This window comes from Arabidopsis thaliana, chromosome 3 (genome assembly GCF_000001735.4).
Source record: "Arabidopsis thaliana chromosome 3, partial sequence".
Classification (NCBI taxonomy): domain Eukaryota; kingdom Viridiplantae; phylum Streptophyta; class Magnoliopsida; order Brassicales; family Brassicaceae; genus Arabidopsis; species Arabidopsis thaliana.
This window is the reverse complement of record NC_003074.8, coordinates 7,727,265-7,742,198: the sequence shown is the minus strand read 5'-3', so window position 1 is coordinate 7,742,198 and position 14,934 is coordinate 7,727,265. Positions and strand designations below refer to the sequence as shown.

Here is a 14,934-nt window from a genome sequence, read left to right as displayed (position 1 = left end):
GGACGTTGAGACTTGGTATTTGCGCCAAGAAAAGAGCGCAGATGAAATAGTCAAAGTTCGAATGTTTGTCGGATTTTAATATCTTAGAGTCACACGATACGTTCGCACTATCAACCTGAAATGAAGGTATTATTAGTTTATTATGTAGTTATGTAATGACAAGAATCCCTTTTTCTTAAAATAGATTGGATATATTACAACAAAAAATACAAAGTCATCATGTAAATAATCCAACTTTGGGACTTGGAAAATATATGTGGTTTGTACCATTACATAGAAAATAATAATATGTGGAAAATTATGTTTTCACCGTTTCACTTTATAAGATATTTTGATTTAAAGCACATATTATCATAAAAATTACATAAACTTGTAAAATACTTTTATTTTATTCACATTAAAATCATATCTTGGTATCTGATTAAAATGCAAAACAGGACTATGAAGTCTAAACATGTTAGTCACCCGAATGGGACACAAGACACTATAGTAAATAGACTTTCTCTTGTCTGAAGTCTTCGTTTATACTGACATGTGTGAGGAAAGTAAGATTAACAAAGCAAACTCGCTGATAAGAAGTTGAAAATATAAACTCTGCAAATATTTCCATCCTTTTGTTGTCCAACATAACAAATTAACCATAGCCATTCCGGTGAAAATATCGGAGAAGATATAAGAGGGGATATTAGGGAAGACGTCAGAGTGTATAGCGGCAAAATTGCAAGAACGTACACTGGTGAAAACTAAGGATTGGAGTCGGGAAGGAAAAAAAAAACAGAGGATAGTACCAAATTTTTACTCCTTTTATTGCTGTATGTTGTAGATAATCATCATTGAATCAGAAAGTTCAATGAATTACAAATCCTCTAGACCTTACACATTTAAGCTTATTCACACATTTTTCATTTGGATGAAAGTAAAAGCTCTTAAATATTTTCTCGTTGCAACATCTCAAAGAAAATAAAATTAACTTGTGCTTTAGTATAAGCAATAAAAAAAGTATAGTACTATCTATTTGCTCAAAGCTCTTCTTCAAACTACAACAATATACATATGGGGCTCTCATCAAAGAGTCTCAAGTCTTCACAAAAGGGTAAAGCTCATACCTAAAATTACAGCTCGGACTCAAAACACTTCCTCCTTGTTTACCCTTGCAGCATTTGGGAAGCTTCGACAAAATATAACTCAAACAGACACTACAATTTTTAGCTGATAAGTCCTTCGTACACTGTACCATTGCGTACACTTTTTTTTTCCCGAGGCTTTCCTCCCCCGCTGAATACAAGTAGTCTCTCCTATAAGGTAGTTCTTTTTTACTAATTGCTTTCTCCTTCAGCGCATAGAGAAGAGCCCTCGTGTTCTTGTTGAACGCCATTGTATCGCTGCTCACATCCTTCGCGTTGTACATATTGAAAATGTGTCGCTAATCGATTTCAGCAAGGGTATAGATCGATGAAATGTCCAGAAGACAGTTGTCGTACCATATTATTCTCCCTTTGTAGTTCGGACATTTCTTACGAATCTGTCATAAATACATATATTTAGCCACAATAAGAACTGACATATTTACATGCATTTATATATGTAAGTATATATGACATCTAAACGATAATGTTGAAATGTCCTTACCTCTGAGAAGGCGGTGGCGAGGCAAGAGCGGCATTTGGATTCAGAGGCATCCGCCCGGCACTGGAGTTTGGCATAGATATTAGTGGGGCCATCACTACCGGCGCCGTTGACAAAACCATAGTCAAGATAGGTTGACATATGATCGATGACACTTTTGACTGATCCTTCGTACGAACTCCCCTTGACTATCCCTTCACCTTTGATGCATATGTGGTTCAGATACGCATTGGTCTGGTTTAGGGACAAAACACTTTGCATAAAAAGGAGTTGCATGGTCACCATGGCGAAGACATAGACCGAAACGAGGGGTCTTGATAAAAAGGATGAAGACATCTTTCTATTTCTCCGGAGAAGGCCTCTGTTTTTATCACATCAATCTTGGAGACAGTGGATAAGTATTATAATGTGTTGTAGTATTTATGTGTTTTGGTTACCAAATACAAAGTTCGATTTCTTATTTCAGTTTCAAGAATAAATGTCAATAGTCTAACGACATGAGAGATGAGTTAATTTGGGGTTGAGACTAGGTATTATCGGCGAGGGAAAAGGAGTACCAATGAAAAAAAGTCAAAGTTAAAACTCTTAAAATGTGAAATTACTCTACACTGAATTTTCAATTTTTTACACCTTTTGTAATAGCTTCGTACACTATAAGTTTCCATGGAATTAATCAATAAGTAATAACGTACCGACTGAATGTGTAGTGGAGTTATAAGCCTATAAGTAACGGCTGATAAGGTTTGTCTGATTTTGATCTCTTAAAGCACATGATAATGATGAAGTCAACTATCACCAAAAAATCACACGATAATGCAAGTCTTTATTTATTGGCAAAAATATGATAAGATTCTAACTTTCAGTTTCATCTCGTTACCTTTAGACATATTCTCTCGTCTATTATTACTGTTACGTTTGTATGTATCTAGGGTTTTTTTTTTTTTTTTTTTTAAAGGAACTTCTCTTTTTAAGAATTACTAGGGCAAAGTCTTTTTTTTTTTTTTTTTTTTGAACAAAGGCTTGATTTCATTCAGTGATGATAGAAACCAAGTACAGAGACAGAATCTGAGATTCTAATGTTTACAATACAGCTAATAAAAGCATTCCCTAATGCCAACATAAGATAGAAAGAAGGATAGATAAGGTAAAAACACAAGAGATCCTTGAGAGCTTTGAGCCGAAAGCTAACTAGCTTTTTGGTACATGTAAGATCAAAGGTCATCGACAATTCTTCCAAGAACGAGTCGATAGATGAACAAATGGCCGCAGTCAAGAGACAGAGTGGCGTTAAAGATGGGATCAAAGTCTGCGATCTCGCCGGCACGAGAAAATCTACACGAAGTAGCGCTTTGACATAGAATCGAGCTAAGGTGATGGTGATCTGATGCTTAAGATTGCAAGCTAGAGTTGTCGTGGATAGAGCATTCAGCTTAGACAAAACATAGCATATGGAAGCTAGAGTCATGGTTCACAGAGGATGGGAGACAAGTCGTAACAGAACATGTGGATTCTCTCTCACATGACCATGGAGATTAAGAATTTCACACAAAGTTTGTCTTCGGCTTGACACATGAAAAAGGTAACCAAACCTGAGCTTCAAGCTTTTAGGTGAAAGAACGTTATCCTTGAAGTTGATAATATGCACATGATTGGGCTCGGTTATCAGGAAATAAGGGGATGAAAAGTTGAGGAAGCATCAGTAATCACCGCTCCTTGGGGACGGGATCATAATGCCGTTCTTCCTCAAACTTCTTGTTTCTTGAATAATACCCATAAAGTTGTTAATTTGCAATCGCTTGGTCTTAGTATTCAGATAAAACGAACAAGAGGGATTGGAAGAACATCGGTAATCACCGCTCCTTAGAGGCGGGATCATAATGCCGATATTCTTCGGTCTAAAAACTTCAATAATCAATCTTATTATTTCAAGACCAATGACCATAGGTGAATCAAGTGGCAAGGTTCTTATAAAGCTTTCGAACAACCATAGCAACAATGAGACATATCGTACCAATTGCAGTTCATGAACAATGGGTTCCGATAATGCACACAAAGATTGGCTAGATATGAACAAAATTAAAATAGAAGCAGACCTGAGCTTTAGCAGATAATGGATTGGATGCATGATATCGGATGAACTCTTAAAGCATAAGACGAAATGAAATTGATTTTTGTTTTTTTTAATTAATTTGGTTGATAGATAATAACAAACCATGCATACACAAAACCGTAAGCCATCTTGGACAATATATCTAGCTAGGGCGTACTTTTTATTTTTGGTTGAACATCTAATGCAAATACTCTCAAAAGTGTTATACAAACTAAATTGCAAAAGAGCTAAGAAAAAAATTATCTGCTCAAAATACTTATTCAAACACAAAAAGTATATATATATATATATATATAACTCTCATTAAAATAGCCTTAATTTTCTACAAAAGGATATAGCTCATACCTAAAATTACAGCTTGGACTCAAAACTCTTCCTCCTTGTTTACCATTGCAGCATTCGGGAAGCTTCGTCATAATCCAGTCCAAACACACAGTGCAATTTTTAAGCGATAAGTCCTGCGTACACTGCACCATTGCGTACAATTTCACCGTCCCAAGACTTTCCCTTCCTGCTGCATACATATAGTCTTTCACGTAGGGTTTGTTTTCCTTACTACTTGCTTTCGCCTTTAGCTTATGAAGGAATGCCTTCATGTTCTTGTAGAAAGACTTTTTATCGCCCCTCACATCCTTCGCGTTGTACATATAGAAATTGTTCTTGTAATCGATCTGGCCATATGTATAGATTGACGAAAGGTCGAGATGACAGTTATCGTACCATATTATTCTCCCTTTGTTGTTCGGACATTTACTACGAATCTGTCATATATATCACAATAATCAAGAACTATTGGGTTTTTTATACTATGTAATATATAATTTACAACAATTAAATTGCTAATTAGTATTATCTCAATTAAACAAATCCAATATTATCAGAATGCTAAGATATAACCAAACCTGACGAGTGACGTACATTTATATATATATACGTATATATATGACAGAAAATTATCACATTACCTCGGAGAAGGCGGTGGCGAGGCAAGAGCGGCACTTGGCTTGTAAGGTATCGCCTCGGCACTGGAACTTGACGTTGATATCATCGGGACCAATACCACTAACGCCGTGGACAAAACTATAGTCTTTGATAAACGATGACAAAAAATCAATGAGTTGTTTGATTTCTTTCTCGTATGGACTCCCCGACTTGAATGTCCCTTCACCGTTAATGCATATGTGGTGCAGATATGCATTGGTCTCGTTTAGGGATAAAACACTGTGTACAGAAGGGAGTTGCATTGCCACTATGGCTAATATGGAGGCCGAAATAAGATGTTTCGTTACAGAAGAGGATAAAGACATCGTATCGGATTTGATATGGGGATTTTAAAATCAATCATGGAGTTGGAATGATTATATAGGAGACTTTAGCGATTTTTTGATACGGAGTAAAATTTTGTTTCTCTTTTTCTAATTCGATAATCATTAAAACTTTGTTGTGTTTTTAATTTTCTGATTGCATAATATGTATTTCGATTAATGATTGTAGTGTCTAAAAGAAAGGTTTTTAGTTTGTAAAAGACATAGAGAGGTTTATTTTAATTGTTTTTCTGATAATTTGTTTGACAGGAGTTGGGCTATAGACTTGGTATTTGCGGCGAGGGGAGGGGAAGGGCCAAAGAAAAAGTCATATATTTTAGAATCGCATAACCACAACTACACACAAATATCGTCTTAACATTTACACCAAAAATAAAACTGCACACAAATAAATTTTAAACAAAATCTAGTAACCACACTATTTCTCTATTGTTCTTTTCTTTTATGTAATATTATATGAAAAATATGATCGATGCATGGACACTAGACAAATCAGAAATGTCTAGATCCAAACCCCATTATTTCAGTCATCACAATACATAACAAAACCTAAATAAGATTAATTTATTACTCATTTTGTTTCATTTTAAATGCTGTGCAAGTTTTTACACCTAAATAAATTTGAAAAAAAAAAGATTTCTAAATTCAAACACAACTTATAATATATCTAAAAATAATTTGATACATCGGAAAAAAAAAACGTTTTCATACAAGGGGGTGATAAAATTGAGTCCTTACGAAATAAATGGATGTAGCTGGTTTTATTGAGACAGATAATGAAATTCAAACACATTCAAAGCACACCAATACATAACAGGGAAATTAAAGGCACAATAAATAACATATTAATATTGGCTGGGGTAGCCAGTCATCACCAAGGATCATTATTATCCTTTATTTTTCATCAATTATTGGCAGCAATAGAGCGACGATCCATCACTTCCTAGTCAACGAAACAAAGAAATTAACGGTTGGTTTGTTGCGCAAGGTATCGTAACGTTGACATGCATGATATATATACTTGTCAAAGAGCCGATCAATAATGGCTTCTCCAAAATGAGCAACAAGCATCGGTTCAATGATGGATCTTGTCATATTAGCCCTCGTTTTAACCACTTCAAATCGACGTGAATGGTCCACATCATCATCATCATCTTTCACTTCACTATGACCAGTTTTGTATGAAAAGAGAAGTCCAAATATTGTCTCAAAATTTTTGATCTCGAATGAGCCCTCGTTCTCGATAACTTCCTTCACCTCACTTTCATCAGGACTGTAATACGGCAAGTTGAAAGATTCCAAATCTGATTCCTTCACAACTCCCTGCACACTCAAAATACTCCTCCAGTATATTATTATAACTACGATCAGAACTTTTAGGTTACCAAAAAAATTAAGAAGTGTGACTGTAGTAAGTACCTCAGACACCAAATCGAGGAGGGAATCAGAAACCAACGACCAATCTTTGAAACACTCTTTGGATAAAGGGTCCAAAGTTTTTCTGCCAACTAAAGTGAGAGCCATGCGTCCACTAGGCATTGTCTCTTCCGCACGCATTCTTAGAAACATTGAGAAATCTTTCTTAAACTGATTCCAATAACTCTCGTACAAATTTGGAGGGCATGGACTTCTAAGATACACGTTCTTCTTATTTTCCTCAAGCCCATCAGGAACTTTAGAAAGCCAATGGAGACAAAAAGATGAATGGACAAAATGAAGAGATTTGCTTGGGAAAAGCCTTGTGTAGAATGAGCCTGGGCATCCTGAGACATAGCAATTTCCTTTAACATTCATCTTCAGCTTCTCGTGGAAGGAAGGGATCAACTTGAAAGTTGTGTTGAAGTCGTTCTCTGGAAGATCGTTCAGGCAACAATCGATCTCCGGTAGATTTTGACCATTTTGTTGGTATGTTGTAATGATTGTGTTAACGATTTCGGACATAACCAAGAATGTATTTTCTCCGGAAGAGCATCCCAAGTCAGCCACTTTGATGCAACCAGGAAAATCCATTTTCACTATCATTTCGTTTACGCTTTTCATCACCTCCGGTTTTGCATCAGAAGTAATACTTTTCTAAGAAGTTAAAAAGCGAAATTTTATCACACTTTTTAACATTTGTTGATTCAAGCTTTTTGAATCAACAAAAGAAAGAAACAAAAAACACACACACACATTTGATACCAGAAGAAAAAAAAAAAAATCTAGATTAATTTCTCCTCCATCTTTATAACCAAAACATACTAGTTTATCAATAAAATTAAACAAAAACAAATTTTCATTATTTTTAATATCAAACAACATTTTGGTAAATAATATCATTTGACAATTCAATTTTAATATTATGTGTAAGAATTCCACTAATGAAATGAGCACTATCATATTTAATAAATTTTGAGAATTCTATTATACAACTATATATACTTTAAATTAAAAATTATTATTTGTAAACCAAAAACTCGACTCTTGATCTAACCAACATATAGATTGAATATATTATCGTTTTCAACCAGAAAATGTAAAAATATAATTTAAAGTAGCGTGGGACATTATCTACTAAATATAGATCAGAGAAATTATCATTCAGATCATCTAATAGTATAGTGAATTATTGATATGCAATATATAATTGCCGAAGCTTAATTATGGTTCATAGATATGTTATAGAGAAGTACATACCTGCGCCTCGGAATTATTTGCATAACTGTGTTCTCCATCTCCACCCTTCATGCTAACAACACCCATGAGAGAGTCTCTAAATATCACAATTTGATTTGATCAGATGTAATCATGAATATCGACATTGGGGTACATATATATAAACACAAAAGGGGTGAAAAAATAAGATCTTTAGGAATACATGAATTATTGACAAGACATATGGATCATGGAAATCTTTGAAAGTTGTTTTTATTAATGAAGAAGATTCGTATGGGTCAACAAAATGAAAGATATGGAAGGACCTGGTTTTTTACTGTGTGTGTTATTCCAAAATTTTTCCTCTTTATTTTGCCGACAAAACAAATATTGTAAAACCTTTATAAATTAACATTGTCAAGACTGATATTTTAGAATTATTAATGTACCAAAGAAATAATTTGAAACTGAAAAAATATGACGATTTATCGAGTAAATTTTTAGAGGTTATGTTGTAATTTGCTTCCTTTAAAGTTTCTCTTTATGTTATTAAACTTATTTGCTAAATCAGATTTTGTGGTGAAGATTATTAGATGATTTCAGTATATGTTTATTCAAAAATATAATATTTAATATATAGTACACTAACTATACAATAGATGATTGAAATAAATTTGATACGACAAATTTTACCACATTTTCTTTGCGACATCGCATAGGAGTTTGAATCCTAATTTATTTTCATTGTCTTTATGTAAAAATTTATCTCTTTTTTTTTTTTTGAAAGTTACTTTTGTATTTTATAAAACATGATATGAACGTCCAACTTTAAAGTTGAGATAGAAGGAATGTCAATCATACAGTTGGAAATGCGGCTAGTGCCATCGGAAGAAGGAGAAATAACTTCTCAACGGCCAGCCTGAGGCCAGCCGCTGGTGATGTTTCAAAACCTTAGAATATCGCTCTCTCACTCACTATCCAGACCAAAACTCTTGTATCATTTATCGATATTGATAAGAAAATTCTTGTATTGATTTTTACCCACTTACATTCTTAGTAGTCCGTTTTTATTAAGCGCATAGTCATTTTTTGGTTAACATCTAATGCAAATAGACTAATTAAAAAGGTGTGTTACAAAAGATATCACAAAGAGTAAATTACATCTATATATTAGCTGAGAAAACTTATTCAAACACAACAAGTATATGCATATCAAGCTCTCGTTAAATAGTCGTAAGTTTTACAAAGAGGTAAAGCTCATACCTAAAATTACAACTCGTACTCAAAAATCTTCCTCCTTGTTTATCGTTGCAACATTTGGGAAGCTTCCCCAGAATCCAGTTCAAACACACATTACAATTTTTAATTGATAAGTCTTGCGTACATTGCACCATTGCGTACAGTTTCATCTTCCCGAGACTTTCCTCCCCTGTTGCATATAAGTAATTTTTCTTGTTGGGGATGTTTTCTTTACTACTTGCTTTCTCCTTCAGCTTATAGAGGAGAGTCCTCGTCTTCTCGTTGAATGATTTTGCATCACCGCTCACATCCTTTGCGTTGAAATATAGAAATTGTTCTGGTAATCGATCTCGCCATACGTATGAAATGTTAAAATTGTGAGAACACAGTTGTCGTACCATATTATTCTTCCTTTGTTGTTCAGACATCTCCTACTAACCTGTCATATATACATATATATTGGCACATAAATCAAGCTCTATTGTTTTCTTTGGTACTATATTATATTTATGGTTTCGTTTGGTACTATTGTCAAAATGCCAATCAACAACTAAACCACCCGAATATAGTACAGGATAGTAAGGTGCAACCAAAAAACTAGTGTGCATGCATGTGTGTGTACATTTATATTTGCAAGTACGTGACAGCTAATCAACAATATTCAAATTACGTTACCCCAGAGAAGGCGGTGTCAAGGCAAGAGCGGCACGTGGATGTGGAGGAGTCCCCCCGGCACTGGAGCTTGACGTAGATGGAATTGTCACCGCTAAAGACGACAACGTCACCTAAAATTGAGATAGAGATCATTTGGATGAGATTGTTAAGGTCTCTCGCGTATTTACTACCTGACTCGTATGTCCCTTGACGATTAAGGCATAAATGGTGTAGATACTCATTTGTCTGGTTTAGGGACAAAACACTCTGTACAAATGAGAGTTGCATGGCCACCACGGCCAAGATAGGGACCAAAAAGAGGCTTTTATATACAAAGGATGAAGACATTGTTTTTGATTTTGATATGTTTACCGGAAGGAGGATGTTTGCTTTGTTATACAGATTGTGAAAAAGTTGGGATGATTATGTAGGAGATTCTAGGAAATGGGATATTCATTGGCGATGTTAGTTTATTTGATAATTATGAGAAGGGTTCATTTAGTTTTTATTTTGTGGCTGCATTATACAAAATTTGATTCCTCATTTCAGTTTTTAGAAGATATTTTTATTGTCGGTAATGGACAAAAGAGAGATGTTGGGGGATTGTGACTTGGTATTTGCGGCGAGTGAAGAGGAGGACCAATGAACAAGTCAAAATTAATCATATTTGTACACGAACAGTCTCCATGCAAATAATATATATTTAGAATAACTTACATACTGACCAAAATCATTTGTCTGATTTAAATCACTTAGGATCACTCGATAATTATAAGAAAGAAAAAAAAACACGGGAGCGAAGGAATTTTGGTGACTAAATTTACATATAGTTTATTTTGTTGGTAAACATATACCAACTTTCAGTTCATCTCATTAGCTTTTAGACTTCTCGATCGTCTCGTCGAATACTCCATTGCCCATGGGTTTCATTTTATTAATGTTTAATAGTTTTTATGGTTTTTATTTTTCTATGTAAAATTTTAGTTGATTAATTGATATTTTGAGACAAGTTGTACTATTAGGTATATTTTCTATAAGTTTAACTGTGTTGATATTTAAAAAAAAAAATTCGAAAATGATTAGTTGGAAAAAAAAAAAAAATTCGAAAATGATTGTTCATAAACCATGTGTAAAGCCAGTCCACTCCTACAGTAAACAACAAATAAATTTTAAATCAATCTACAACGAATGAACCTCAAAGAATGTGTCTTGAGTCGACAAAACATGAATTTCTCACTTGGAAGTTGCTACTGATTTATTTAATTTAATTTTTATTTTTATAAAAAAAAAAAAAAATTAACTCATAAAAATCAAAGTGAAAATTACCAATAGCCTTAAAAAGTGTTAGAAAACAAATCACAAAGAGTATAAAATTTATATTCTCTCAAAACACGTAAGTAGAAAACAAAATATACATATGGAGGTTTCATCAAACAGTCTCAAGTCTTTACAAAACGGTAAAGCTCGTACCTAAAATTACAGCTCGTACTCAAAACTCTACCCCCTTGTTTATTACTGCAGCATGTCGGAAGTTTCGCTATAATCCAGTTCAAACACACAATGCAATCTTTAATCGATAAGTCCTTTGTACACTGCACCATTCCGTACAACTTCATCGTCCTGAGACTTTTCTCTCCTGTCGCATACAACATCTTCATTCCGAGCCTTTTTCCCCCAATCTCGGGTAAGTCCTGCTTGCCGTTATTGTTTTCTTTACTTGTGGCTTTCTCTTTCAGCCTATAGAGGAGAGCCCTCGTATTCTTGTTGAACAAATTTGTATCGCCGTTCACATCTTTCTCGTTGTACATATAGAAATTATACTCGTAATCAATCTTGCCTAAAGAATTAATTGGAGATATCTCTAGAAGACAATTATCGTACCATATTATTCTCCCCTTGTTTTTCGGACATCTTCCACGAAGCTGTCATAATATATATACACCAAAATCAAGAGAAATATGGAATTAACCAATTACTATGTAAATAGTTTTTGTTTGTAGAAGTCCTAAAATGTCAACCAATGTAAATATGTCACAATTAATCAATAGTTTTTGTTGGGATCTCATATAGTGAGTAACAAGGAAACTAAAGTAGACTTCAAAAAAAAAAAAAAAGGACATGAGATATTAACTGTTTTTGCCAATTATGATGAATTTTAAGCAAATGATTGCGGAGATCAATGAATGCGCTTGACAAAAAAAACAAATGATATTAATATGGTTGTTGACCCAAATAAATCCCAAAGTAGGGTTTATTGTCGGTTTTAGAGTGAGATTTTCAAGTTGTAATCAACAGCTGATAAGAGTTATCATCTCAAAGATGTGTTAAGATCCCATTGAGATGGACAAAACGTAATATATACGGGGCATGGACATTGGACAGTGCATTCATTGCCAACCGGTGTAGAGTTAGAAGTTCATGAAACTTAATAATTTTCAAACTACTTTACCTCGGAGAAAGCGGTGGTGAGGCAAGAGCGGCACTTGGACAAGTAAGAGTCGCCTGACATTGGAGCTTTCCAAAAACGGTATTGGGAGCATCACCATTGGAACCATGAACGAAACCATAGTTAGAAATTGTGATAGATATTGCACGGATGACACGGTTGAGGTTTTCCTCGTATGGACTCCCTGGTTTGTATGTCCCTTGACTGTTGATGCATATGTGGTGCAGATAAACATTGGTTTGGTTCAGCGAATTGGTTTCATTCAGGGACATAACACAGTGTATAAAAACGATTTGTACGGAAATCATAGCAAAGACAAGGACCGAACCAAGAAGTTTTGATGCAGACGATGAAGACATTGTTTTTGATTTTTCTCCTTTTTTCCCCAACGACGGATGTTTTTTAAATTAGGTTAATTGTAAAGGATTTGAGTGATGTTTATATTGAAGACTCGGGGATTTTGAATATTGAGTGGATATGATTTTTAAGTTCTATTTTCTAATCATTATAGAATGTTTGTTATCAATTCTTGGTTATACATGACAAATTTTCTAAAAGAAATGTTTTTGGTTTGTAAAGGACATGAGAGGGGAGTTAGGAGTTGAGACTTGGTATTTGCGCCGATGAGAGAGGAGTGCCGATGAAAAAGTCAATATTCAAAAGTTCGTCTAGTTTTGTTTTTTCTAAAAAAGGTTTGTCTAGTTTAAATACTTCATAATTATGCAATAATGAAGGCAATATAGTTTCGATAACGTAGTTAAATAAAATTACAAGGTTTTTCATATTTTTGGTTAAATTATCATATGATGGAGATTACAACATCAACATCTTCTCCCTAGCATTTATACATAAGACTCCTAGTCTATTATTAATGTTAGGATTTTGAAACTCTTTAAATCACACGATTTGTACTAATATTTAATTTTGTTAAGACCTCCAAAATAGCTTCATAGATTTCATATTCAGTGCTGCAAATTAGCCAGATGGCTAACACCCTTCATGCAGTCTCAAAGAACGTACGGAATGTGTTGAGTGGAGCTAATACGTAATGTTGGTTTTACAACCTAAAGAGAGGTGAAACTGTGAAAGTCAACGTACGCAAGAATACATTGAACTTCTAATTACATGAGAAAGCATTTTTCTTTGTCTCTGGGCTGTGTATAAGTGTATTTATTCGTGTCATTTTAATTTACCTAGAAACCATTCGAACTTGTCAATTGTAGTTTCATTATATAGATTAACGGCTAATTTATGATGTAATTAATTCATTAATTGTAGAATTATACGTGTTTTGTGCTTTCTTGGTGATATTTTAACTAACCGTGGAAATTAAATTCAAATCTTCTAGATTTTATTATATTTGTTTGATGATGACAAAAAATTAAGAGAGTAGTGCAATGACTAGAACAAACAAATAATTCAACCAACAACACATAAAATAAAAAGGTCGCTAAGAGAGTAAAATTATTGGATCAACGGTGAAAAAAGGAAATGATCACATCTATATATTCATCAATTACAATGCAATATAACAGCTTCAGTTTAAGGGTTGAAGCTTTTGTGTGAAGAGATGCAACATTTCAAGCACGTCCTCTGATTTGCAACACAATCCAAACGAAACCCTCTAAGTTAGAGGCTCTAACAAAGGTCCTTTCTTTTAGTAGTCTTCAAATCATAAGAAAAGGGTACAGCTCATACCTAAAATTACAACTCGTACTCAAGACTCTTCCTCCTTGTTTACCCTTGCAACATTTAGGAAGCTTCGCCATAATCCAATTTAAACACACATTACAATTGTTAGGTGTCAAGTCTTTCGTACACTGCACCATCGCATACAACTTTTTTTCCCCAAGACCCTTCTCCCCTGCCGCATACATGAAATCCTTCTTGCTCTTAATGTTGGCTTTCTCCTTCAGCTCATGAAGGAGATCCCTTGTATTCTTGTTGAACAACTCAATATCGCCGCTCACATCCTTTGCGTTGTACATAAAGAAATTGTTCTGGTAATCAATCTTGTTAAAGGTATCGATTGAAGAGATCTCGAGAACACAGTTATCGTACCATATTATTTTCTCCTTGTTTTTTGGACATCTCCTTCTAATCTGTCATATAAATATAGACACCAAAATCAAGAACAATATTGCACTGACAATTAATAAATTTTTTACTTTTTATACTAGTGTTAAATGCAGTATTTTTTCAACAACACCAATCTAGTAGAGTATCTGGATCACTGATAAAAAAGATGACCTTTGTATAAATATGTGACAACAAATTAAAAATATTGAAATGACTTTACCTCGGAGTTGGCTGTGGCAAGGCAGGAACGGCACTTGGAGAAGTAAGAGTCGCCTCGGCATTGAAGCTTAATGAAGACAGAGTTGGGAGCGTCACCATTGGACGAGTGGACAAAACCGAAGTTTAAATTTAAGGTAGAGATAGTACGTATGAGACTGTTGAGGTTTTTCTCGTATGGAGTCCCCGAATTGTACGTCCCTTGGTCGTTGACGCATTTATGGTGCAGATAAGCATTGGTCTGGTTCAAAGACAAAACATTGGGATAAAGAGCAGTTGCAAGGCCACCACGACCAAGATATGGACGGAGACAAGGCGTTTTGATACTGACGAATACATAGTTTTGGAATTTTATATTCTCCGAAAGGGGGATTTTTTTAGGAGTTGGGATGTTTATATAGGAGAACTCGAGGGATTTTCGATATTGAGTGGAGATGGTGTTAAACAAAATTGCTAATTATTAGAAATTTAGAATGGTTGCAGTAACTTTTTTTTTTAGTACTTTTAGTTGACAAAGGTCTGTCTAGTTTAATTGAATTGATTCTATAGTTATATATAATTACGACATGTAGATTTAGTAAATTTTGATAGAGAATTTCAACTTG

The 14,934-nt window shown here is 34.2% G+C and overlaps 4 protein-coding genes and 2 pseudogenes across 9 annotated transcripts; all 6 read right to left on the bottom strand.

The window, feature by feature from the left end:
- Nucleotides 1-1,014: 1,014 nt before the first annotated feature.
- Nucleotides 1,015-1,991, bottom strand: AT3G21965 (annotated as a pseudogene). Of its 2 annotated transcripts, one of them has the most exons (3): nucleotides 1,630-1,991; nucleotides 1,482-1,522; nucleotides 1,015-1,393 (listed from the first exon to the last, which is right to left on the bottom strand). The 2 variants fall into 2 exon arrangements; another variant differs by having other exon boundaries at nucleotides 1,015-1,522.
- A 1,989-nt stretch (nucleotides 1,992-3,980) lies between these two features.
- Nucleotides 3,981-5,219, bottom strand: AT3G21960 (Receptor-like protein kinase-related family protein). Its single transcript, NM_113092.5, has 2 exons — nucleotides 4,702-5,219; nucleotides 3,981-4,497 (listed from the first exon to the last, which is right to left on the bottom strand). Exons 1-2 carry the CDS (start codon nucleotides 5,041-5,043, stop codon nucleotides 4,051-4,053), a joined length of 789 nt encoding a protein of 262 aa, NP_188834.5. The 5' UTR covers nucleotides 5,044-5,219; the 3' UTR covers nucleotides 3,981-4,050.
- A 486-nt stretch (nucleotides 5,220-5,705) lies between these two features.
- Nucleotides 5,706-7,980, bottom strand: AT3G21950 (S-adenosyl-L-methionine-dependent methyltransferases superfamily protein). Of its 2 annotated transcripts, NM_113091.6 has the most exons (3): nucleotides 7,738-7,980; nucleotides 6,481-7,134; nucleotides 5,706-6,384 (listed from the first exon to the last, which is right to left on the bottom strand). In NM_113091.6, exons 1-3 carry the CDS (start codon nucleotides 7,801-7,803, stop codon nucleotides 5,998-6,000), a joined length of 1,107 nt encoding a protein of 368 aa, NP_188833.4. In that variant the 5' UTR covers nucleotides 7,804-7,980; the 3' UTR covers nucleotides 5,706-5,997. The 2 variants fall into 2 exon arrangements, with proteins under 2 accessions (NP_188833.4, NP_001327559.1); NM_001338558.1 differs by having other exon boundaries at nucleotides 5,706-7,134.
- A 924-nt stretch (nucleotides 7,981-8,904) lies between these two features.
- On the bottom strand, nucleotides 8,905-9,936 carry AT3G21945 (cysteine-rich repeat secretory protein; the record flags this gene model as incomplete). Its single annotated transcript, NM_001338557.1, has 2 exons — nucleotides 8,905-9,373; nucleotides 9,610-9,936. 2 exons carry the CDS (start codon nucleotides 9,934-9,936, stop codon nucleotides 9,239-9,241), a joined length of 462 nt encoding a protein of 153 aa, NP_001319615.1. The 3' UTR covers nucleotides 8,905-9,238.
- A 1,013-nt stretch (nucleotides 9,937-10,949) lies between these two features.
- Nucleotides 10,950-12,553, bottom strand: AT3G21940 (Receptor protein kinase-like protein). 2 transcript variants are annotated; one of them, NM_113090.2, is made up of 2 exons: nucleotides 12,038-12,553; nucleotides 10,950-11,499 (listed from the first exon to the last, which is right to left on the bottom strand). In NM_113090.2, exons 1-2 carry the CDS (start codon nucleotides 12,391-12,393, stop codon nucleotides 11,028-11,030), a joined length of 828 nt encoding a protein of 275 aa, NP_188832.1. In that variant the 5' UTR covers nucleotides 12,394-12,553; the 3' UTR covers nucleotides 10,950-11,027. The 2 variants fall into 2 exon arrangements, with proteins under 2 accessions (NP_188832.1, NP_001325552.1); NM_001338556.1 differs by having other exon boundaries at nucleotides 10,966-11,510; nucleotides 12,038-12,117.
- A 1,123-nt stretch (nucleotides 12,554-13,676) lies between these two features.
- AT3G21937 lies at nucleotides 13,677-14,656 on the bottom strand (annotated as a pseudogene). The gene has a single exon.
- Between the last annotated feature and the right edge of the window lie 278 nt (nucleotides 14,657-14,934).